Genomic DNA, 23,287 nt, shown 5'->3' on the forward strand with positions numbered 1-23,287 from the left:
CTGGAAAAACCAAACTCTGGTCAGGCCAATCACATCGTGTATAGAGTCGGTGGGCGGGTTTATGGCTGCTGCTGCTGCTGCTGCTGCTGCTGCTGCTGGGAACAGCGGTCTTCTGGAAGACTTGGAGTTAAGCTTTTCTTTGAGAAAAGAACTGAAATTATTCTTAAAAAAGGAAGATGTGTTCGGAGTTTTGCCGACCGGATATGGCAAAAGTTTAATCTATCAACTAGCTAGCTCTGCTACGTTCTTCGTTGCTCTGCCTGGTTGTAGCGCTATCCTATTACGTGCAGAGGGAATTTGAAAGATAACAGTTTATCCCGCCCCTCGGATTGAGCTCTGTCAATAGTGGGTTCCCAGACCCAACATCTTGATGTGGGTCTGGCTTGTCAGGCTAACATACTTGATATTACCAGCCAAAACTTTTTAAATCACGTGAGTGACAAAAGTGATTCAGAATTCCTTCTTAAAAGGCAATTAATATGAGATTTTGATGATGACCAGAGTGAGACCAGACCAACAAAAAAGTCCTGCCTCAGTAAAAAAAAAAGGCTGTATACTATCCAATAAAATTGATAAACTTAGCAGGAATCTTGCCTGCAGTTATGCAAAAACACCATTTGGCAAATGAGTCCGCTTTCTGAAACAAAGAGTGTGCACCACAGTATGATGCCTGTGCTCATTTAGTCCAAATTATCCATTCAATTGTATGGATTTTCAAAGTCAAAACATCTTTCTCCTCCCTTTGAACCAATTTGCCATCTGTCTTCATTGCTTCTATCTCGACTCTCGATCCCATGCACTGTAATGGCACAGCGCCTCATGTTTAAGTGTTTACTTCCTAAAGGGCACTCGAGAGCCTGTTTACTGATTACAAACTCTCCGTCTCGGTTTCTGTCTCCGAGCTCGCCACCATTCTCACGACCAAGTCAAGGTCGCTCCCATGCTCTCCTCCGTACCATCAATCTCAGAGGGAGAACCCAAAACTTCCTCTCACGCTATTTTGTTCCTGTGCCCCCCTTTATTTGTGTGTATGATAAATACACTTCCCCTCCAAATATCATATCCGCTTCTTCCTCTTCAATTCACCTCGGATCATAAACAAACACAGGTTGACAGACTAATCTTTTTTCTTTTTTATACAAGTCGTATCCTTTCCAGTTCACAGCTCTGTGTTCAAACCAGCGCCAGGGCTCTTCATTTCTGAGGAGCCGTCATGTCATGTTTCTCATTGACCGGAAAGGTAGATATTATTGATATCACGTGGACAATGGACATCTGACACGCAAACACAAAACCGCATGTGCGTCAGATATATACACACACGGCAAACACATAATTTTTTTTTTTTTATAAAATTGTATTTTTGCAAACCGATTGTTGCAGTTTATTCTGTTTAGTTATAGCTTTTCCCCTTTTAAACACTATAAAGCTGAGTATATCTTTGTGCATGCGAACCAACTGACTGAACAATCCATAGGGTTTAGAGACAGACTACAGCCAGCTTGTAAAAGTTTACAGACTCCAACCGTCGCTTTAAACAGAAGCACCACTCAGCCCATATAAATTACAGTGTAACAACACCATCAGTGAATGCCGACGGAGCCATGTTGAAGTGCAGCACAGCGCTCCTGACACACTTGAAGCACGGAATTCCAGAGCCCTGTTGGCCCGCTTCACCACATATAAGCAACACAACATCCATCACTTTGAACCCAAATCTTCTGAGCCAACTTTTTAACCCACGCTGGGAAACAAAGCTGTCAAGTCCGACTGTAATGTAAGCAAATCTGATCACATACCACAAATCACAACAATCTATGGGTGTTACACAAACACACTGATACACAAACCTAGATTATGTAAGCATGATCATTTAACGGTCGGTATTTATCCAAGTGGCTGATGCTGGTCAAGTATACAACAGAACATCACTGACTTTATATTCATCTCACGGGACATTTCAGTGAGAGGGCACGGACACTGGCATCGGCCCCCGCATTTCCATTTCTAGACAACTTTATCACTCTTTCACCAGGTACCACTATATTACCTGTGCTGGAAGTGCAATACATCACAATTTAGTTGAGTAACCTTGTGTCCACCCCCGCCATCTGTTTGGTATCAATCAACACCCTCATCAACACAACGCTCATGATCATTATCAGACAGCAGGCTTTTGAAACGCTGTCTTGAAACACTTTCTGAAGTTTGTTTCCATCTAAACTCATTCTCCCATGGACAAAGACCCTCCCACACAAACACCCTGTGAAACACACACACATACCTCAGAAACCACAGCTTTCTCAACTGTGGGGGTACTGGGAAGCCATTGACAAACATTAAGCGTCTGGGGTATGCACTCATAGCTAAAAAGTAGATAGCTGTCCGTACAAACCATAAAGCCTAAAGATGCCATGTCTTCCTTTCACAGACTATATGGACATATTGTGACATCACCCATACGTTTTAGAGGGGACATTTAATATATACAGCCAAAAGTTGGGTTTATGCTAGGCGCCATTTTTGGCTTGTCGACCCCTTAAAGTGAAACTTTGTCTACTTGTGACCCCAAGTCCCAGATTGCATTAGGTACATGCATGGTGGCCATTTCAACAACAGTTTTACATTGTTTTATCTGGACCTCAAGATGTAAGCCTATCCAGCAATTCACAAACAAAAAAAGTCATTAACATAGTTTTGTGTAGCACAAATGTGTTTTTTCTGTTTAACTAACCTGTTAATCATTTCGCGACCCCTTAGATTCATCTTGCAACCTCTTAGGTACTGACCCGTAGGTTGGGAAACACTGCTTTAAGACTACAAGTTAAACATGAACCACTACCAAGACACACATAGGAAGAAAGTAACTACCAAAACCTAAACTTGTTCTGGAAAGTAAGTGTTGATGTTGTATTTCCAGGGAGAAGTTAAGGGATTTCCTGTTGATTTAGTGTGTGAGACCTCTGCAGCCAAAGGCACCTCCACATATACTGCACATGGATGGTTAGAGGAGTACTTTATTAATCCCAAAGGGGAAATTACACTGTTAAAAAAATACCATGAATAACATGAGGACAATCAAAGAGGAAGATAAGAATTAAGTAATACAATTTGGAATAAATGTTTGGAAGTAGCGGCTGTCCATGTTAGCATGGATACACATTTCTAAATGCCAAATAAAAGTATTTTTACTCAATAAAGACAAATCATTTTTGATTAGTGTTAGCGTGGTTGTCTTAAGACTCCTTAGCCACGACATCCAGTGCTGAAGTTATCTACACATGCCATCTCCTTCCCTACGCCTTTGATCACTTCAGAAATCGGTCAAACACATTCACGGCCGGAGCTACTGCAATGGGTTGCAGGCCTGACGTTGTCATTGAAAACGCGAGTCCAAGTAGGAAGTTCAACATAGATTTAGAAACACTGGCAACGCTGGACAGGTAAAAAAGTGTTTATGTGAAGGTAAATTCATGCACCTGCAGTTTGTGTAAACATCATTGAGCCTATAATTTTGTCTTTTGCACCCTGGTTGATTGTCATGTTGCTTTGAAGTCCATTTCCAGACCTCTTTATTGGCGGACAAATGCTAACTGACATTCAACCTAATCTGACCCACCTTTGTAGCAGTGTCTGTAATTGTGACGGACTTAACTTCAAAGTCCTTCACCACAAACTGTTGACATTATTTTGTCTGCACATGGCTTCAGGCAGGTCTAGTTAGCTACAATGCCCAGACAAAGAGCCAATCTTCGGACACTGATGTAATGCTAGTTTCAGTTCAGGACAAGAAACGCATTGTCTTTGTGATCTTAATACAGACATGTACACAGAGGTGGTTTTAAGAACCACGCAAACACAAGGCCTCCTTAACCAGACTTGTGTAACTTCAGGCTTGTTACGTTCAGCACAAAACGTGTTACAGAAGTCCTTTCCCACACATCTATTATGCTCAAGGCACCACACTATCCGATCACCACAACCAAGGACTTAAGTTTTTCTGCACATATTGAACACAGGTGCACTTACTGAGACAATAGCTGTGTAGAAGCCAGAATACGTTTTACGAGAGCTCAACAAACGCCTTTCAGACACAAAAAAAACACATAAATCAAGTGTGTGACAGCACGCTCACATGCAAGGGAAAATACACAGAACTGTACACAATTGAAGGCATTCATTTAGAATTTAAAGATGGTATCTGTACATTTTGTTTTTGCTCATTCCTGGAATGATTTGCTTGCATTATACTTAATCTCTGCACATTGCAAACACACATTCACAGTCGACAGTAAAATGATATTGCAACATGTGTTCTTAGGTAACTTCTTGAGCTGTCCCCATTGAAATGTTGCCCCTACAGCTACGATGTGATGAGGATGGAGGGTGTAAGAATGTGTGCATGTGTGTGCGCTTGTGACACAAAGAGGCCTCAACACATGGGAGTGGTGAATCTCCAGCTGCTCCTAATTCTCCCTCATGGGTCTCTTCTGGCAAAGGGTGTAAACCGCATGCTAATGTGTACAACCTCGGAGTTGTGTGTGTGTTTCTATCTTGTCAGTATCAGTGTGCCCTTTTTTTTGCATGGCAGTATGTGTGTGTGACATCTGCAGGAAATGAGAGCCATCCTCCTATAGCTGATGAAGACAAAGGGACTGACGGACTCTATGGGCTCACTGAAGCCACACTGTTGGAGAACATCCAAACTCTTCAAAACTTTTTGCCCTTTTTCCTAAATGGGTGACAATGATAGATCGCTCTGAACCGACAGCGTCTTGTAAGTAATCTGGAGCTGCGCGGAACCAAAGAAATAGGGGAAAGTCGTGCTTCAATGACAAATAGTTAGGTCATATGGCAACAATATAGCACACACAATGATTCACAGAAAATCTATGTGCATGGCATGGTGTTTAATATATAGATACTTTGCTTCAACAAGACTCTAAAACCACACTAAACTGCACTAGCTCTGCATACTGAATAAATGTGGTTTAAACTGGCAACACTACAAGATTTTCCAATGTGGAATTGTGCGAGACCCCACAAGTAACAATGTTCTCTTACTGTAGCCCACACACTTCATGATAATGTAACCAATCTCAACCTATGAGCTCACTCCAGTTTACATTATCATGAACGGCACATCTTACTGTTTGTACACTATTGTACACAGGACCATTTAAAAGAGCAAACTGGATTTGACATGGGTGTAATAAGAAAAAAATAGGGTGAATCATTTTTGGTATGAATCAATTTGATTCTCACGGTTTCAAAACGCAACAAGACACATGCAAATGGCATATTTGTTCTAATTTGGCATGTCTCTTTAAGGCCCAGAGAAGAAGAGATTTAATCTTTACAAACATGACACTACAAGACAATCTGGTTAAGAGTATCCTTTGCTATTAGGGAATGCAACTTTGAGCATCGGGTGGGACCAAAGTGGCTCTGTTTCAACAAAACGGTAGGAATATTGACACGACATTGGATTACAAGCCTGTATCTACTGCAAACGGAAAATCTTTGTCTCCCTCTAGTGGTTTACTACTCCAGCTGACAGAACCCTCAAATATTTCAGTCCATCGAGAAATTTCATGTTCTGCAAACATTGTCAAGCCCTCTGGGACAAACTTAAGATTCTTTCTCAGAGAAATAAACGGACTGAACTTGACATAATGCCCCCATGATCATAATCTACAACAATCATGGCATCGTAGAGGACGGTCTAAAACAACTCTGAAATATTTGTCTTTCATTAACACAATGCAATGTCGTATTTAAACATTTATTTATGCGTTTCATATCAATATTTTGAAAAGCACAGTCAGTAGATGGAGCACATGCCAATGTCATATCATCATCTCATAAACAACCATCTACATACATTAGCACCCTTCATTTGTAAGTCAATCAGGGGTGGGAAAAACAAACACAAATCCAAGGAGATCCCTTTACAAGAGTCTTGGCAATTGTGTTGTATTATTGCAAACGATATAAATGAAAAAATGTCAAACGGATATTTAACTTTTTGGTCTTCGAAACAGAAACAACTGTATCCACAGAGTACGGGTTTCTCTTACTTTATAATCCACACAGCTAAGACAAGTCTTATCACCTCTGCAGTAGAGTGGCCAGTCATTGTTCCACAAGTAATAGCTACAGGAAAAGAGGTGGTTAGGCAGTGCAAAAACATAGTCCATGCTTAAACTCTCCTTACAAAGCTTCCTCTTCTTCACTGTAGATAATGAAACCTCAGTGTGTCAAGGAACAGATAAAAATAAGTCTAATATTCACAGAAGGTAATTTGTTAAGGTTATATCCATCTGACATGTATATTCATCTTGAGTGTCACACATTAAGATAAATAGCTGATTTTGATGTAATGCGAAATTCTAAAGTATAGTTTAAATATTACACAGTATAGTATATGACCAGTGCTAACCACTAGGTGGAGTTATAAATTCAGGATCTGGCAACCATTTAAGAAAAAGAATTTTACTTTTTCCTTTAATTATTAGACCGTCTGAGACAGTCTTCATGTTTGTAGCCATACACTTAATTATAATAACTACCCTGCAGTTCAACATTCAGTGCTACTATTTTCAGGAATATAGACATAACTACAAATATAAAGATAGTAAACTAGATTTCATTTGCTGCCGCTTATCAGTGCTTTGTCAGCTCCCTTTAAGATTTCAGGCCCAGAATTAATACATAATCATTTACCAGCAGAAGGGTGAAAGAGGCACATTGTGTTTACATAATATACAACCAAACCAAAAATTACCTTTCTTCATTAGCAGTGACACCAGTCTGTCTCTCTGCACAGTGAAAACATGATGAATCAATTTGGATCATCATTAGTTGATCAGAGTAGGATGCATTATGACTACGCACGTCCCTTTCTTTTGTCCTGCTCAAACTAAAGCATGCATCCAAGCCAAGGCAATGACGCAAACAGACATGTTCCAGTAGGCCGAGATCAGAGTCAGGTATCAGAAATGCATGAGCCTTGATCAAACTACTTTGTAACGCGAGTACAATACTGTACAAGAGGAACCACAAATCAGCCTGGTTGGTCAATGGCACAATTGGTTTCCGACTGCAATCTGGGTGACCTGGAACGTGTCTGTGCACTTGGCTTAGATCACCAGGTCAGAGTTCAAGATTCAGAGGTTAAAGTTAAGGTGTCAGCAGGTCATTGTTCCATCTGCCTGTTGAGGATGGTGTGTTGGGGGGCCTGGCGTACTCAGTAAGGGTCCATCTTGATCCTTTTGTACAAGCAGCTGGTGAACACCATGCCACAGACCTGAAAACAGGAAGTGTTAGGTCAAAAAGTGCTACTCCATGGCACCACGGGAGACTGCAGGAAGCTGGAATGCTATTTACTGTGGGGATAGAGAGGGGTTAAAGGTGATGGGGATTAGAGACCTGCTGGAAGGTATGTAGCTGGTTACCACGGGGATGGCAGGAGTCAAGCAGCCATTATTGCAGCAACAAGCATGTGTGTGCTTGCACAAGCAGATATGAGATAAAGCGTTGGGGGTGGGGTCAACAAGAAGATTTATGCACAAATAATTAATCACAAACAACACTACTACTGTACTACTGAAATTTGGGATTAGACTGACCATTATTCCAAACAATCTAAAGTAACATTGTAATGGCTAAAAAAGGAATGTAGAGCTGCAAAGATTAATCGATTAATCGATTAGTTATCAACTTTTAATTAATCACCAACTATTTTGATAATCGATTAGTCGGTTTGAGTAATTTTTTAAGACAAAAGTAAAAATTCTTTGATTGCAGCTTGTTAAATGTGAATATTTTCTAGTTTCTTCTCTCCTCTGTAACAGTAAACTGAATATCTTTCATTTGTGGACAAAACAGGACATTTGAGGACGTCATCATGGGTTTTTGGGAAACATTGATCCACATTTTTCACCATTTTCTGACATTTTAGAGACCAAACAACTAATCCATTAATCAAGAAAATAATCAACAGATTAATCGACTATGAAAATAATTCATGTGCAGGTTTCTAGGTTTATAAAGACATGATGCGATGCTGTAATCTCTTGGCATCAGGCTAAAGACACAGGTGTACGCAGTACCTTGAAGAATCAACAAGACATGACTTACAGAATCACTATACTCCAAAAATAAAGGAAGAACAGCAGGAACAGATATTGACCGAAGCCACTGGGCCTGGCAGGCTTGATGGATAAACAGGCAAGTGCCCATATTCAAATTTAGAGTCTCTAAAAGCCCTCTGAGAATCGAGCAAGCAAGTCAGCATTGTGTATTATTGACTCATCACAATCTCTCTTCAGGCAAGTTTCTGGTGTTTTTTTCCACTTCTCCACCACTACCAGTGATGGAATGTAGAAGCATGATATTTTGGCTCAGAGAACCATGCCATGAAGTTAAACTGCAAACAGAAATGTACAGCAAGTACAGTAGGCGTTTTGTCTTTTCTTTTGAGCGCAGGTACTTTAGGGAATTAGGCACTTCTGTATAAAGATACAGAACATGACTCTTGCTAATTACATTCATTGTGCAAAAGCAGTTTAATTAATTAATCTAGCCATTCTCATGATGCGTTTGACCTTTATCAGCCACAACAGCCCATTATCACAACACACAGAGCAACAATCTGCCAAGTACAGCCAAAGCCAGGCAGCTGCATGCATCGCACTCAGCAAAAGACCATGTAAGAACATAAATATGTTCATTTGGTATACACGTAGCCCAGATATTTCACATTTAACACAAAGCGGACAATCACACAAGGACAAACATGCAGTTAGATATCAAATTTCCACAATAGCTTCCAACCTTGTCTCACCAGTTGATTAAACCAGAAAGTTGCTCTAGGGCTAAATCACAATGTACCGAAGTTCTCTTCCTCTTCTTTATAGAGCAGATAGATAAAGCAGGCTGTCAAGACAGCACCGGCCAGCTACAGTGACCACACACACACACACACACACACACACACACACACACACACACACACACACACACACACACACACACACACACACACACACACACACACACACACACACACACACACACACACACACACACACACACACACACACACACACACACACAGTACAATTCACCATAGACATGTTAGTGTGGTACACAAGACACACATGTAAATTGACAAAAAAAACTACAGCTAGTCTGAATTAACACAAATCTCAACAAATCTACATTATTTCAGTCAGTCTGACTGACAGGTTCTAGAGGCAGGGAAGTGTACCAACATTTAGAGAGACTGAAACAGTTGACAAAGACAAGACGTACAGTAAGCCTACAGTATGAAAGGAAAGCAAACATGCTTGGATTGAAACGTGTTAAATCACACTACACAGGCTCACATAGCACTTTGGCTTTTACATCCATTTCTCCTGGTGTGTTTTATATATATATTTAGTACCTCATCTATATGTTCAGCATAATCCCCTCAGATCTTTTAGTGATGAAAAACAATCTTTACAGCTTTATTTTTAAAGGTCTTTGTCAAAGAATGGTGATCTCTCTGCTTTTGCAAACCTCTATTGTTACAGCAGAGAAGTTCTGGCCTTATGTCAGCAGCATGTCTGGACTTATTCTCAGTTCCCATTTTCCTGATTAAAACTGTTCAGCCCGGGAACAGCATGTAAAATGGTAGATATTTGAAGGGCATATCAGTCATACAAAGACCACTGGAAAGAATCAATGCAGGTTTGTTTGGTCTCAAGTTTCCCTCAAGTTAATTTACAAAGAGATGGTACAGAGCTACAAGTGGACTGTCAGCCAGCACAGAATTATAGAAAAATAAAGCACCCCATGTATGCCTCCTTGGCCTCTGTGTGGCTTAAAAGCTTGCGTCCATCTCGGGCTAGGACATATCAAATAACAGGAATGAACAAAATCCGAAAATGATGACGATGAGTGAGATGAAAAGAAATGTCCATTTAGAGGTGGTTGACCTGTGATGGTATATTTTCAGTAATGAGAAGACTAAAACCCATCTGACTGGAAAGGGAAGCATTCATACACAGAGATAAAAGCAGTATATCATTTTTGCTAAAATAATAATTGGGCTTATATACAGCACAGTTTGTTTAGGATGAAGACTGCTAAATTGTATACTTGTTCTCCAACAACTATCTGAACTACATATCATATTTTACTTGCCTGCAGACAAGCCACTCCTATTCCCACAGCACCAATGACCAACAGGTGGTCGGCCAGAAAGTGCTCCAGCTTCGTGATGCAACCACCCTGCAAAGTCAAAGGCTGAAAGTTAAAATCATTTAATAGATAATAAACACCCCTGTACAAATAGCTACAGTATTAAGAAGCTTGCACACCCTTCAAAGTTGCTTTGTGGCTAACTTTCAAATTGTTGCAGCAAAGAAGGAGACATCAGCGTGGAATCTAATTTTTTATTCATTTCCAGAGAGGTTTTTTATCAGAGAAAGCATCAAACTACAGTGTTTTCTCTGTTTCTGTAACTATTTTAGTTCAAGTAGGAAAATATCAGTACATGGGAAAATCTCAAAAGTACTTTTGTGATAGTCTTATGCCAGCAAGCATTACCCAGTGAATATTTTTGACAATCAATAGAGAATTCCATAAATGCAACGTGATATTTGATACCAAGAGTTAAGCTTGATTTATGGTTCTGTGGAGGCTCCACGCAGAACTTTCGCCGTAGCCTGCGTAAGTGGAGCAATGTTTATACTTGTGTGTTGGTGTGTGCGTCGAGTCGTCGTGTGTGTGTGTGTGTGTGTGATAGAGCGAGGGAGAAAGTGAGAGTGACGATGATTAGCTTTGGAGCGAGTAGCAACTCTAGAGTCATAGTGAGAGAAATAAAGTCTCTCTCCTGTGCTTTCTGACCAAGGTGGGGCATCTGTAACAGGAAAAGTTAACTCTCTCCCTCTCCTTGATTTCATGTTGTTTATGGAGAAGGAGAACCAGGAAATGAGTCGGGGAAAATGCAACGCTGCCAAGCCACGGCCAGGTGACGTACGTCGCTCGGCCAATCAAGCTTTAAACTGAATATGGTGCGTGCCGCTTGGTCCCCCCCCAGAAGTGTGTAGTGCACTAACCTCCACCTTGTAGATGTTGGATGGGTGGTCTCTCTTGCCACAGTGAAGGGTGATGGTCTTACAGCAGCTGTCGGGCACCACCCTGCCTTCTGCCTGCTTTGATGAAATGTACACACTCACCATCCAATCATGGGAGTTGTTGCTGCCACAGCACTTGAACTGGAGAGGCAAAGAGAGGAAAGGTTTGGTTTCATGATGTCACACACTGTTAGAAAAGCCCATCCCTCTTCTTATATATATTTGTTTTTCATTATTCTATAAACTTCCTGCAAATGAAGGGAGTGGTTTACTTTCCTCGCAGGGATTTGGACAAAATGACTTTAGCTCTGGGTATTTCACTAGTCATTTTGGGATCAATACATTGAGCAAACTCCAACAGATAATACAGAGCTATGAGCAATTTCTTCTTCTGAATTTTCAGCATAATTTAAAACTACTTCATACATGCTAGCTGCAGACTGAGTCATGGAAAACACATTTATAACAAAGTGTGGCTATACGTACTACAGTATATATGCTATCTGAAGAAAAGTGTAGCATATAATCTACAACAAAACAACGCCTCAAAAGTTTTTGTAAATACAGTCCATACGTCCTGTTGTAGTCTGTCCACAGCTAATGTGATGGCCTCCTTCCCTGGCTGGGCGTAGTTATCGTTCATGGTCTGGTTGAGATGCTGCTTCAGCTCCTCACTCAGCTGGAAATGAGGAACAAAGAGAGAGACAGCAGACACAAACAACGTATTTATTACACATGGAACACATCAAATGCAAAAATGTGCAGGAGCAAAGACATATTTAAAAGATGAGAGTGTTGAAGTGATCGGTTTGACAAAAGTGAAAGAGTGGGTGGATTAGGACAAGATAGACAGGTAGCGATTCCCATGCATCTGTGAGAGCTGCGATTGAAAAGTCAGATGAAAAATACATTGTAAAAAATAGACTTTAAACATAGCCTTTGATATGTGTATGTGTGTGTGTATATATATATATGTGTGTGTGTGTGTGTGTGTGTGTGTGTGTGTGTGTACATGCACACAGGAGAGACAACAAGAGAGAGAGAGAGAGAGAATGAAAGCCCTTTATTTACTCTGAAGTGATTCTATCCTGTGCTGAACCCTTTTCCATTATAATAAATCTCCGAGCTTTCAGATAGCATGGTGCTCTTTGCAGTCCTAGCTGAATGACAGGCAGATGTTTGTGAGTGAAAGATCCTCAGAACTGTGTGTTAGATAAACTCCAGACACTGAACATTACGCTCAGTGGAGGTGGAAAACAGTGGCAAACCACATACACATATAAAAGGAAGAGCAGCAAAAAAAAAGCAACACTGAAAGTGTAGTTTCGCCAGTGAGATGGAAAAAAAAGACAACTGGGTAGGGTTGGGCATCGTTTGGATTTTAACGATTCTGATTCCAATTCCGATTCTTCCTTTCGATTCCGGTTCTTATCGATTCTCGATTCCGATTCTTTGAGTGGTGGAGTTGAAACGGGTCACATGCTTATTTCACAAATAAGAGGAAAGTTTTATTTTGATTCAAAGGTGGGTTGCAGTTTGACGGGGCTTTTTCAACGTAAAATAAAGCCACACTAGAGCACCGCTTACTGTGCTCCAAGGCTGCAACACAACAAGCACCTGGCCGCTACGGAAACCCAAACTTGCGCATGTTAAATTGGAAAGTGATGATTGGATTTGAAACCAAATCCTCCAAACAATTCCAAAACGATTCCAATAAAGAAACGATTCCGATGGAATCGTAATTTTTGAAACGATTCCGATTAGGAATTGGTTCTCGATGCTCAACCCTACAACTGGGGAATAAATGATGAAGAAAAAAAACGAGAAAGAAAGTCAGTCGATTGCATTTACATCAAGGGGTTCCACAAGCCAAGACAACACAGCAAACAAATGGGGGCATCCATATAGATTAATTAGTAGGCATGTGGCATTGCCAACATCGTCAAAGCATATAATGATGCCCCTGAGTCTGAGCCCCTACGTAGCAACTGTTCAGTTTCTGAACTCCGTCATCAAAAATCCCAGATGGAGTATTTTGAGATGAACAAAAACTCTTAGTAGCATTTTTAGTCTCTATTTTACAACACTGTTTTAAGGAGTTTCACTGTAGAGCTTTAAAAAAGGCGCTATGCAGTTTTGGCCATTTCTTCGCTGTTTTCTCGCTTTTTACTTGCAGGTTTCTCTATAGAGCTCCCCCTACATCTTCGGAATAGATATTTGGAAGCTCCTATGTTTACTTGTGTCTGACTCCTCGCTCGGTCAGTCTGCGGTTTCCTCTTTCTCTGTTCCTCTGACAATGCTTTCCTAGCTTTCTGCTTCTTTTTTGCCGGCTCAGCCATGACGATAGTGTGAAAATGTCCATCCCTACCTTGTTAGCCGGTTCCTGAATGGGTGTATGTGTGCAGTGCTGTGAAGCAATTTGTTACGTCGCGAGACCTGATATCACCCGATCCTTCCCGACGCTGGGGCCAGCAGCTAGCCGGCCGAAAGTTGAAAGGGTGGTTTTTCCACTCATAGGCGCTAGGGGGAAGCGAGACGACAACCATTCAACTCGAAAAAAAAGTCATATAACCATTCCAATGACTCCGAAGCTGTTCAGTTAAGGTAAACTAAGCTAAAAAAATATTTAAAAAAAATGCATAGTTCCCCTTTAAGTATTTTGCATAAAGTGCTGCCCTTCAACACACAGCCAGAGGGCCCACACAATCTGTAGCACTCAAACTTAAAAAACAATTAAAACATTCTCTCAGCAAAACACCCTCAATGCCTGTGTGCATCTTATATTATATTGGCTACCTAAAATATTAGAATATTTTGACTTACCCTCTGGTAATAGACATACGCCAGTACTCCAGCCACCAGTTCAATCAAGAAGATAAACAGCAGGCAGAAGAAATACTGTCAATGAGAAACAGGACAGAGAGAGAGAGAGAGAGAGAGAGAGAGAGAGAGAGAGAGAGAGAGAGAGAGAGAGAGAGAGAGAGAGAGAGAGAGAGAGAACACAGGAGGAAGCAATTCAATAAATTAGACAAAGAAAGTCACCTTAAGCCAGACATTTCAGCTTCACGGTCATCAAAACAGTAATTTGCGAACTAACTCATTTAAGAAAGTTGCTCGCACTCGTGCTGGTTCAATAAAGACTTCCATCAGTCATTGTGCTGCATCTGTCACTGCTAAGACAGATGGCAATGATGCACAAAAAGAGACAAACCAGAAATCAATTTGACAGGCTGTAGAATCAGATTTCTCTTGGGCATCTTTTAAAGAGCTCCCCACATGCTGCTTGAAACAAGTTATATTATGTATCATAATTAACTTCAAAACACCATCCCAGCTAAAACTAACACAAGCACCAACTTTTGACTGTTCATATATTGGTTCATATACCCCACACAGGCATGGGTCAGCCATGGAATGCAAACACACATACAACTCATTAGGCCCAACTGTCGCGGACACAGCAGCTTGACAGCAGCAACAGCGCTGCTTCACTTGAGACCATTATGGAGAGACAGATGCTAATACCCAGCCTGCGTGACTTTGGAAACCAAGTGATGGCAAACTACTGTCTAAAACAAACAGCCGCAGGGGGGAATCAATCTCACTGTATTAATATATAAAAGACACTTTAGCAAATGTTGGCTTCCGTTTTGCAGTTATCATGTCATGCAGAAACACAGCCTGCACGGTATTAAAAATAAAACACTTCAGTCTCTGTGTGCCTGCTGCCCACACAAAATGCTAACTTCACCGCTTCTTCGACAGACAGACAGACAGACAGACAGACAGACTATAAATAGCACATCAATGCAGTTGGTATTCAACCAAAATGCAACACAGACTCCGAATCCTCTACACATCTACCTTTTTACCACTGCAAGCAGTAGATAGACCTATAAATAGTCCTGCGGCAGGCAGTGACTGTTAACCTCCCGCCTGCCTCTCTCACACTGGGCCCTGTCTCTGTAAAATAATGAGGTCCCTGTCAGAGCCATTTGTCAGCATCCAGAGATAGACCTTAGACCAGGGAGAGAATGTAGGTTATGTCGTTGCATAGTGGTTATGTAGTAGTAGTTGTGCAGAGGTGAGACAACAATTGGTAGTCAAATCAGGCTCCTTAGATTGAACTGTGGATCACCACTTGCATTTGCGAGTAAGAATAGATGTGTGCGAACTTTAACATGTATTTAGGAGCACATGTGCGAATGCCTTGTTAGGGTATTTTCACCCTATTTTTTTGCAGATTATATTCATAGCGAGTTCAGACCAAAGATTCATGACGAGACGAGTTGAAACTTGCAGCTACTTGCAATGCTCATCCTGCCACTTTACACCAATGAGACGAGACGATGATACACAGAGGTGAATCATCTCTATCAACGACTCTCTGTACTTCCGTTATAACTTCTGGATTTTGTTGCTGTAGCTGGATATCATTCGTAGCATTTTTAAGGATAGTGATAGTGAGATACCTGCTAAAGCTGCATTTCTAGTACTGATGAAAACGTCGAAAACGTTTTATTTCTCTGATTCACCGCCGCTCGCTCTCTTCAGTCATTCTCTCGCTCACTCGACCATACACCGTGCTCGCGTGGCTATAACTCTGCTATTTCGACCAGCTTACACTTTGTAACATAGAAATAAAAGGGCACTAGCACTACATATTTTTTTGTATTTGTTTCGGAAGTTGTGGTGTTTGGTGTGGCTTCATCGTCTGCTTTATGTTTACTTGGCAGTCCTTACACAAACTTGTTCACGTTTTGCTAGCAGTGCAGCAGAACCCTGCATATTAAATAATTGCCACACCCCCGTTATAAAAGCTGCAGCCCAGTAAAACTGCAGTCTTCTGTTGCTGGCCACTGTTCAGTTGCAGTGCAGCTACTTTCTCCAGGGTATTTAAGAAATAACTGTTACCTGCCCCTTAGCATTTTAGAGCAAACGACTCTGCTTTGTATTTTTGATGACATATATATAATAAGATGACTGATCTTCTCACCCTATCCCTAAGGGAGACGCCAGCCACCCTCCTGAGGAAACCCATTTCGGCCGCTTGTACCCTGGATCTCGTTCTTTCGGTCATGACCCAGCCTTCATAACCATAGGTGAGGGTAGGAATGAAAACTGACCGGTAGATCGAGAGCTTTGCCTTCTGGCTCAGCTCTCTTTTCGTCACAACGGTGCGATAAATTGAATGTAATACCGCACCCGCTGCGCCCGATTCTCGAACAATCTCCCGCTCCATTGTCCCCTCACTCGCGAACAAAACCCCAAGGTACTTGAACTCCTTCACTTGGGGTAAGGACTCATTCCCTACCTGGAGAAGGCATTCCATCGGTTTCCTGCTGAGAACCATGGCCTCAGATTTAGAGGTGCTGATCCTCATCCTAACCGAAATAGTTACGTGTAAATGCAAATATATGTGCAAACAAAATAATATTTCTGTAAAGGCATCACAAATGTAAAGATTTTGAATAAGCACTATTGCAAATCTGTCAAAATTCACATTCCGTCATCACATGTACATAACATACCATTTACCCCACACCTTTACAACAACCTCAGTAAAAACAACCCTCCATGGGTCCCCGGTCTCACCGTGGACAGACAGCTCTTCTGCTCCCGGATGACAGCACAACACCCCAAGAAGCCCGTAACCACCACCAGGCCGCCGGCCAGGATGAGGATATATGCCGACACAGCAAAAGTGCTGGAGGCCAGCAGACTCAAGTAGTCGCTTTTCTCCACCAGAGTCCAGACTCCTACGCCCAAAACAGCTACTCCACCCACCTGTAAAGGAAGAGAGAACCGAGGCGGTGGGGTGAAAACGACATTAGAATATAAAGATAAGGAAAGATTTACAACTAATATGGGTGTAGCAAAAGCTTTCAGAGAAGGAAAACAAGATGGAAAGACATGATAAAGGCACAATAAAAGCACGGTGAATAGGTATGAGTCATAAAAAGGAGAAAGTGGTGATATGGCTGAATTGAACAGAGAAAGGAAGACACACTGATTGTGCCATGTCAGTTCACTCCTAAACAAAGACAAATAAAAGACAAACAGAATTAAGGCACTTTACAGGGCAGGAAACGACAAACAGGGAGTGAGTTCAACGCTTTCAGATGAGTCACAAATTGCAACATGAAAAGACAGTGGGTGAGTGAAAGGGGGCATAAGAAAGAAAAGAGAGGAAATAGAAAGAGAAACAGTGAGAAGTGGCCAGGCATAAAGAATAAAGCTTGATTTATGGTTCTGCGTAGGCTCCACGCAGAGCTTTCGCCGTAGCCTACGTAAGTGGCCCGATGTTTATACTTGTGCGTTGGGGGTGTGTGTGTGTGTGTGTGTGTGTGTGTGTGTGTGTGTGGGGGGGGGGGTTCAAAGGTCAAGTCAGGGCATAATGACCACTTCCTTACAAACAACCCTAGATAAGAGACTCAGGGTGGCGTCCAGGATCTGTTTCTATCATCAGCTTCAAAAGCGGATGGAGAGGAAATGCCTCAGAGAGTCTCTCCCCTTCTTCCTCCCATTCCATGTCTGTCAAACGCAAGATCCAAAAACTACTCAAAACAACACATGCCCAAGCGAGGAGTACCACTTGGATAAACACGGGCCTGCGGGGGACAACTATTCCTAACTATTAGCATATTTAGGACATTTATTTTATTTATAACAAGTAAGATTTGCAAGTTTGCAAAAAACTATATCTAATGTTTTAAACTATTATGGCTTGTCCTTGGCATGAAGATGTCAAAGCAGTTTACATTTATCATATCCTAGTCCAGTATCAAAACCAATTATTTAACACAAATCCTTAACAATCCTATTCAGCACAGATGCATGAATCCAATCCGCTGCATCAATATCAAAGTGGATAGATTCGATATTAAGCAAGATGACCAGCTAAATCTTTTGCATACTGGTCTTTGTTAATATAAAAAATATTAGAAGGTGAAAAGCCAACAATTCTCTCTCTCTCTCTCTCTCTCTCTCTCTCTCTCTCTCTCTCTCTCTCTCTCTCTCTCTCTCTCTCTCTCTCTCTCTCAAAAAACAATATTGCCAAAGTGTTGAGTAAACTAAAATATATATACACATTTAAAAACAAGAAAACAGTATATTAATATAAAGTAAAGTGTCAAATGTAAGGAAGAAAACAAAGACAAAAAAACAACAACATGAGAAACACGTGAAGTAGAGGACTAAATGAGAAGGCAGAGGAAACTGTGAGGAGGTGAACTACAGCTGTTACGTGTGACACATATCTCGCTGCTTCTACAGCGCTGACACTACTTTCTCCAAGTAGATGTTGCATTTTTGTCTGGTCAGAGAGTGTATCAAAATCTGGGAGTTTACATTTAATTTTCCTAAAGAACTCTGTTTTAATGTCTGTATATGTGCTACGTTGAAGCAGGAAGTGTTGCTCTCTCTCCAGAGCAGCCAGGTCTGTCTGTGGCGGTCAGTTTGGTGCTCAAGTATTCAGCTACTGTGTACTGTCGGTTTACGGCTAAGTAACAATCCATTTTGCTTTGATGATGTATTTCTCTTTTTGTCTGCAGATAATTTGGTTGGGCTGGATGGTTTGGGGGGTGTCCTGAGGCTCTCTCTCTCTCTCTCTCAATTAGGGCTGGGACGATTCCAAAATGCGTCGACACAAATAATTTTCGTCAACGCGTCACTAAATAAAATAAATAAATAAAACTTGCGTGCAAATTCATTAATGTAATGCGGAACTAATGTAATGCGAACTACTGTTAGATACGCAGGTTCTAGGGACACCTAATCTGTAGCCCCGCTTTAGCTCTGAAGCTAGCCGAGCTCCTCTGCCTACATGCAGTTTTTTTGTCAGGTCGACGGTCCAGTGAGTGAGTCAGAGATAGCAGCACGAAAGGACGAGTATGGCGAGTGGTGGCGACCCACAAGAGTTAGAGGACCCGCCGGCCTCCTTAAGAAGTTTGGGAAAACTTTGAGACTGTATGGCTGCAGCCTGGAGCCTCCTGTGTCATGCCGTCCCCGCCTCGAAAACTTTGGTCTTCGGGTCAGTTACAGTAGTAGGCCACAGGCGTGAGGGTGGTGGATAAGACAACTTCTCCTCCCTACAGTACTTAACCAGCCTTTAGATACAAATAATTAAAGTTAAATTAAAGGGAGAAGAGCTTAGATGTTAAACAAGAGCTTATTCATTATTTGACCTACTGCTAAAAAAACGCAAATACAGGCTACTCTTTTTGCACTTGCTCCGTTTACTTTAAGTTTTTATTTTTGTATTCCTCCTGAAAGTGACTTTATTTTGTGGTTGGATTGATAGCCTACGTCTGGCTTCAGGTTGCACTACAAATTCATTTTACTTGAACAGTGCAGTGTTAAACGTGAAATTTGTTTTGTGTAAATTGTTAATAATTGAGCAATAGGAAAATAATCGCTCAATTCAATTCGATGGGCTTTATTGGCATGAAAGTTTCAATAACGATGCTACCAAAGCTTCAGACAAAACACAATACACAAATATGTACAGTAACACAATATTAGGATGGGTTTATATAATTTTATTTTATTCTGTCTCTCTCAATATTCTCTTTGCCTCAGACTTTGAAAATGTTTCAAAGTGATCCCAGACACTCTACAGAGTAGCTGTAAGAGCATACCCTTTTAGCAGTGAATTGCAGTATCAAAAGTGTGGTGCCGAGAGCTGGTTTGACACACTGTTCCTCATTGTACACCGACAAGCCCTAAATAATCTATGACTCACTTTGGACCAAGTCCATAGCTCAGTCTTTCCACACTCAGAACTCTCCTTAATCCCCTCCCCATTTCCACATTGCTCCTTCCCTTTAACGTCTCCCTGTCTGCAGTTTTAAAGGAACATTGAAGCATTTTCTACTGTGTTATAGCATTAAATTATGTATGCCGTTTCACTAAAATACATCAAGTGAAATGTTACCCTTATCACTGTACTTGCCTCAATATTAAAATTATGATTTATTGATATTTACAGTCACTGTGAGACCAGTCAATGTTATACCAATGATTTGGCAACCAAAAGAGGTTAAATGCAAAGCTTATTTAATGCTGTTTGAGCACCACATTGAGACTAGACCATAGACTATTAATATTAATAGCCAGCGCATGTGACGTGACGTCACCCATTGGTTTGTGGAGATCTGCTATCTGAAGTCGAGTTTGCCGTTACGGGCACAGCCATCCTGGTTGCGGATGTGACGATTTTAGACGAGAGGGAGGAGAGAGGGAGGAGCTGCTTACACTCTACGTTACGTTACACACTTTCACTGGCAATCACATCATAGCCACGCCCTAAAACACCCCCTGCTTTATCGCCGATTTTAAAATCAACGAGACCATAATTCAAAAAATGAACATCATTCTTTGTTGCAGAAGACTTAAAACTAGTGATTGAGACCATAAACTCATTAGGACAATGTTTACTGAGGTAATAAATTAAGTGAGAAGTGGGTCACTTTCTTATAGACTTCTACAGAAACCAAACTGCTTTTGCAACCGCACGTGTCGCCCCCTGCTGGAATTCAGATAGAATGCAGGTTTAAGGCACTACCGCATTTTCAGCACTTCGGCAAACCGGATGCGTTGTCCATTAATATTAACAGTCTATGGACTAAACACAAGTGAATACATGACAAAGTGTGACCATTGTAAAGCATTTTCCTGTAAGGTGTTAGTAAGTGTAGATGACTTAAAAAGAGGACAACATTTACGTTTATCTGTGTTTTTTGCCCCCAACGGCTCTTTCCAGGCAGCGCTGCCTGGAAGGCACTAGGATTAGGCACTGGTTATGGTTAGAGTTAAGGTTAGGGTTAGGTGCCTTGGAGGCAGTGGTCACCGTTGGGGGCAAAATACACCATTGAGCAACATTTACAGCTCTCACTTACCCAGAAGAGAAAGTTGAAAACAAAGAGCAGGTACTTGAGACACACTGTCAGCCAGTCCTCCTGGTCGTCTTTATAGGCCGCCGACATCTTCCTTCCTCCAGTTCAATTCTGAAAGTGCAGATTTTTTTTTTCAATGCATGAAGAGGATAATGGGAAATAAACAGTGTGAAATATAAATGTGTAGACTCCTCATATAACCCCAAATACTATACAGTACATACTATATATGTTTTGCACATTCTGCACTCAATCCATTCAGCCTCTTTTTTCTCATGGTAAACAGCTATATTGTAAATATTTGTTTCGGTATAATGTTAATTTCATATTAATGTTCAATAGGGCTGAACTAATTGATTTTTCTTTCAGATATTGTGATGATGATTCGATTGTGATTTTTTTTTTTTTGCTACATATTGCACCTTCTACGATCATGTTAAAATAAAAAAAAGTGTATGAAAATGAAAAATCCACTGAAAATACAACATGTATTTAAACAATATGTGATATGTAACATTATTCCAGCATTTATCTTTTGACAAAACAGTAAATATAATAATGAAAAGAGGAATAAATGTTAAATGTTGAATCAAATTTCACACCAAACATTTGACTAGCTAATCACATTCAAATCGCAAAGTGTTACTTACTGACTTTGATTTTTTTATTTTGAAATGTAAAGTCAGAATATAATTGAATTGTTTCCCTTCTGATAATACTCAAATGCCTTAGCCCTTATCTGACATAAAAGGGAAGTGAAACAGAATAAAAGCATAACACAGCAAACACACAAATACTGACACTGACAGATAGGTAAATAGGGTTGTTTGCCAAAGTGGAACATGTGCACGTTCAAAAGTTGTTTTAGTCGTGCAAGAGAAAACTCAGATTGGACAGATAGTCTAGCAAGCTGTCTGGATTTACCCTGCAGAGATCTGAGGAGCAGTTAACCATAGTCCTCATAAATCCACCAAAGTTTAAAATGCCAACACATAGAAAGCTGACGGTGGCACCTGGCCATGCAAAATATTTTTGCTTTTATTCACCAAGGTTTTGATAAACTGCATCTGCCCAGGCACAATGGTAGTGAATTGACTTTTATTTGGGGTGTTCACAGATTCAGGAAGAAAAAAAAAACAACAGTTTCATCTATTTACATAAAGTTCCCCCCATTTCTCTGGATAATCGTGCCTCAGTGTGAACAGTTTTCACATGGATTATTTCTTCGAGACAAAAGCAGTTCCAATTATACTGTTCTTCTCAGTGCATTCTGTGGATTATTATGGAGTATTGTATTTCAATGCTTTGAAACTACTATTGTGAAGGATTGAAAGCAGAAACCTCAGAGATGGATATCTCCAGACCTTAGCACATAAAACCAAGCAGGTGAGTGACAGATAGGTGATAAAAAAAATTGTTTACATTTGGTTAAAATATTATGCTATAACGTATTGCTTCATACTGCTAGAATCAGAAACCGTGCAGATTACGGCCCTATTTCTATAGCATTTTGAGTGAAGTGGACATTATGGAAGACTTTTTTTTAAGATACAGGACTTCACACAAATACATACTTGAGGTGACCATGACAGCTACAGTATTAGCCCATGCCCAGTCCTCACCTGACATAAAGTCACCTAGCTGTGACCAGCCACACTATAGCAACTTAGCTAAATATGAATGCACAAAACAGAACCACTCAACGTTTTATCCGTCACTTAGTAAACAAACATGCAGTAGGCTAACAGCCTAACGTTACATATCTTGCAGTTATTATTATTTGCTGCTTAAAAACAGTCGTTTTAACAGGCACCTCGTGTTAAAGTGATTTTATAGCACTTAACGTTACGACTTTGACCACTGCAGGTGTCGCAAGCAGCCCATGACTCGGGCACATATATAGCTAGATCCTTTACGGTTTATGACAAACTTTCTTGCCTCCCTTTTGCGGGATTGGGTGCAAGCTTCGAGCATCCTGAGAAGAAAAAAAACATCCAGCACATGTATGTTGTGTATGATAGGACGTCATACACAACATACAGTTTAACCATTTACCTTGCCGTTACATCGACAAACTAACGTTTTCGTTTCATAGCCGAGCACATACTCACCAGACCAACGTTAGTGATGATAAAAAAAAAACTCGTTCTGTTGCTATTCCCGTAAAATCACAGTGTACAGCCCAGAAGCAGTGAGCGTTTTTTTCCCAGTCAAGCTTGTTGCATTCAGGATGTCCGACAGCAGGTTCGTGCGGATACTGCC

At 40.9% G+C, this 23,287-nt stretch overlaps 1 protein-coding gene across 2 annotated transcripts; it reads right to left on the reverse strand.

Annotated features, from left to right (window-relative positions):
• Positions 1-5,771: 5,771 nt before the first annotated feature.
• On the reverse strand, positions 5,772-23,287 carry tspan11 (tetraspanin 11). 2 transcript variants are annotated; one of them, XM_028570506.1, is made up of 9 exons: positions 23,137-23,287; positions 21,029-21,136; positions 16,725-16,916; positions 13,953-14,027; positions 11,704-11,808; positions 11,112-11,270; positions 10,195-10,281; positions 8,839-8,962; positions 5,772-7,309 (listed from the first exon to the last, which is right to left on the reverse strand). In XM_028570506.1, exons 2-8 carry the CDS (start codon positions 21,113-21,115, stop codon positions 8,885-8,887), a joined length of 783 nt encoding a protein of 260 aa, XP_028426307.1. In that variant the 5' UTR covers positions 21,116-21,136; positions 23,137-23,287; the 3' UTR covers positions 5,772-7,309; positions 8,839-8,884. The 2 variants fall into 2 exon arrangements, with proteins under 2 accessions (XP_028426307.1, XP_028426308.1); XM_028570507.1 differs by lacking the exon at positions 8,839-8,962.

The sequence above is a fragment of the Perca flavescens genome, chromosome 23 (genome assembly GCF_004354835.1).
Source record: "Perca flavescens isolate YP-PL-M2 chromosome 23, PFLA_1.0, whole genome shotgun sequence".
Taxonomy (NCBI): domain Eukaryota; kingdom Metazoa; phylum Chordata; class Actinopteri; order Perciformes; family Percidae; genus Perca; species Perca flavescens.

What these genes read in the sequence shown, in the direction of transcription:
- tspan11 (XM_028570506.1), bottom strand. Translation starts at nt 21,115, where the DNA reads ATGTCGGCGGCCTATAAAGACGACCAGGAGGACTGGCTGACAGTGTGT. An exon ending in AGAAGAGCTGTCTGTCCACG is followed by an intron (nt 14,028 to 16,724) that starts GTGAGACCGGGG and finishes TCTCATTGACAG; the next exon opens with TATTTCTTCTGCCTGCTGTT. An exon ending in CCAACATCTACAAGGTGGAG is followed by an intron (nt 10,282 to 11,111) that starts GTTAGTGCACTA and finishes TTGACTTTGCAG; the next exon opens with GGTGGTTGCATCACGAAGCT.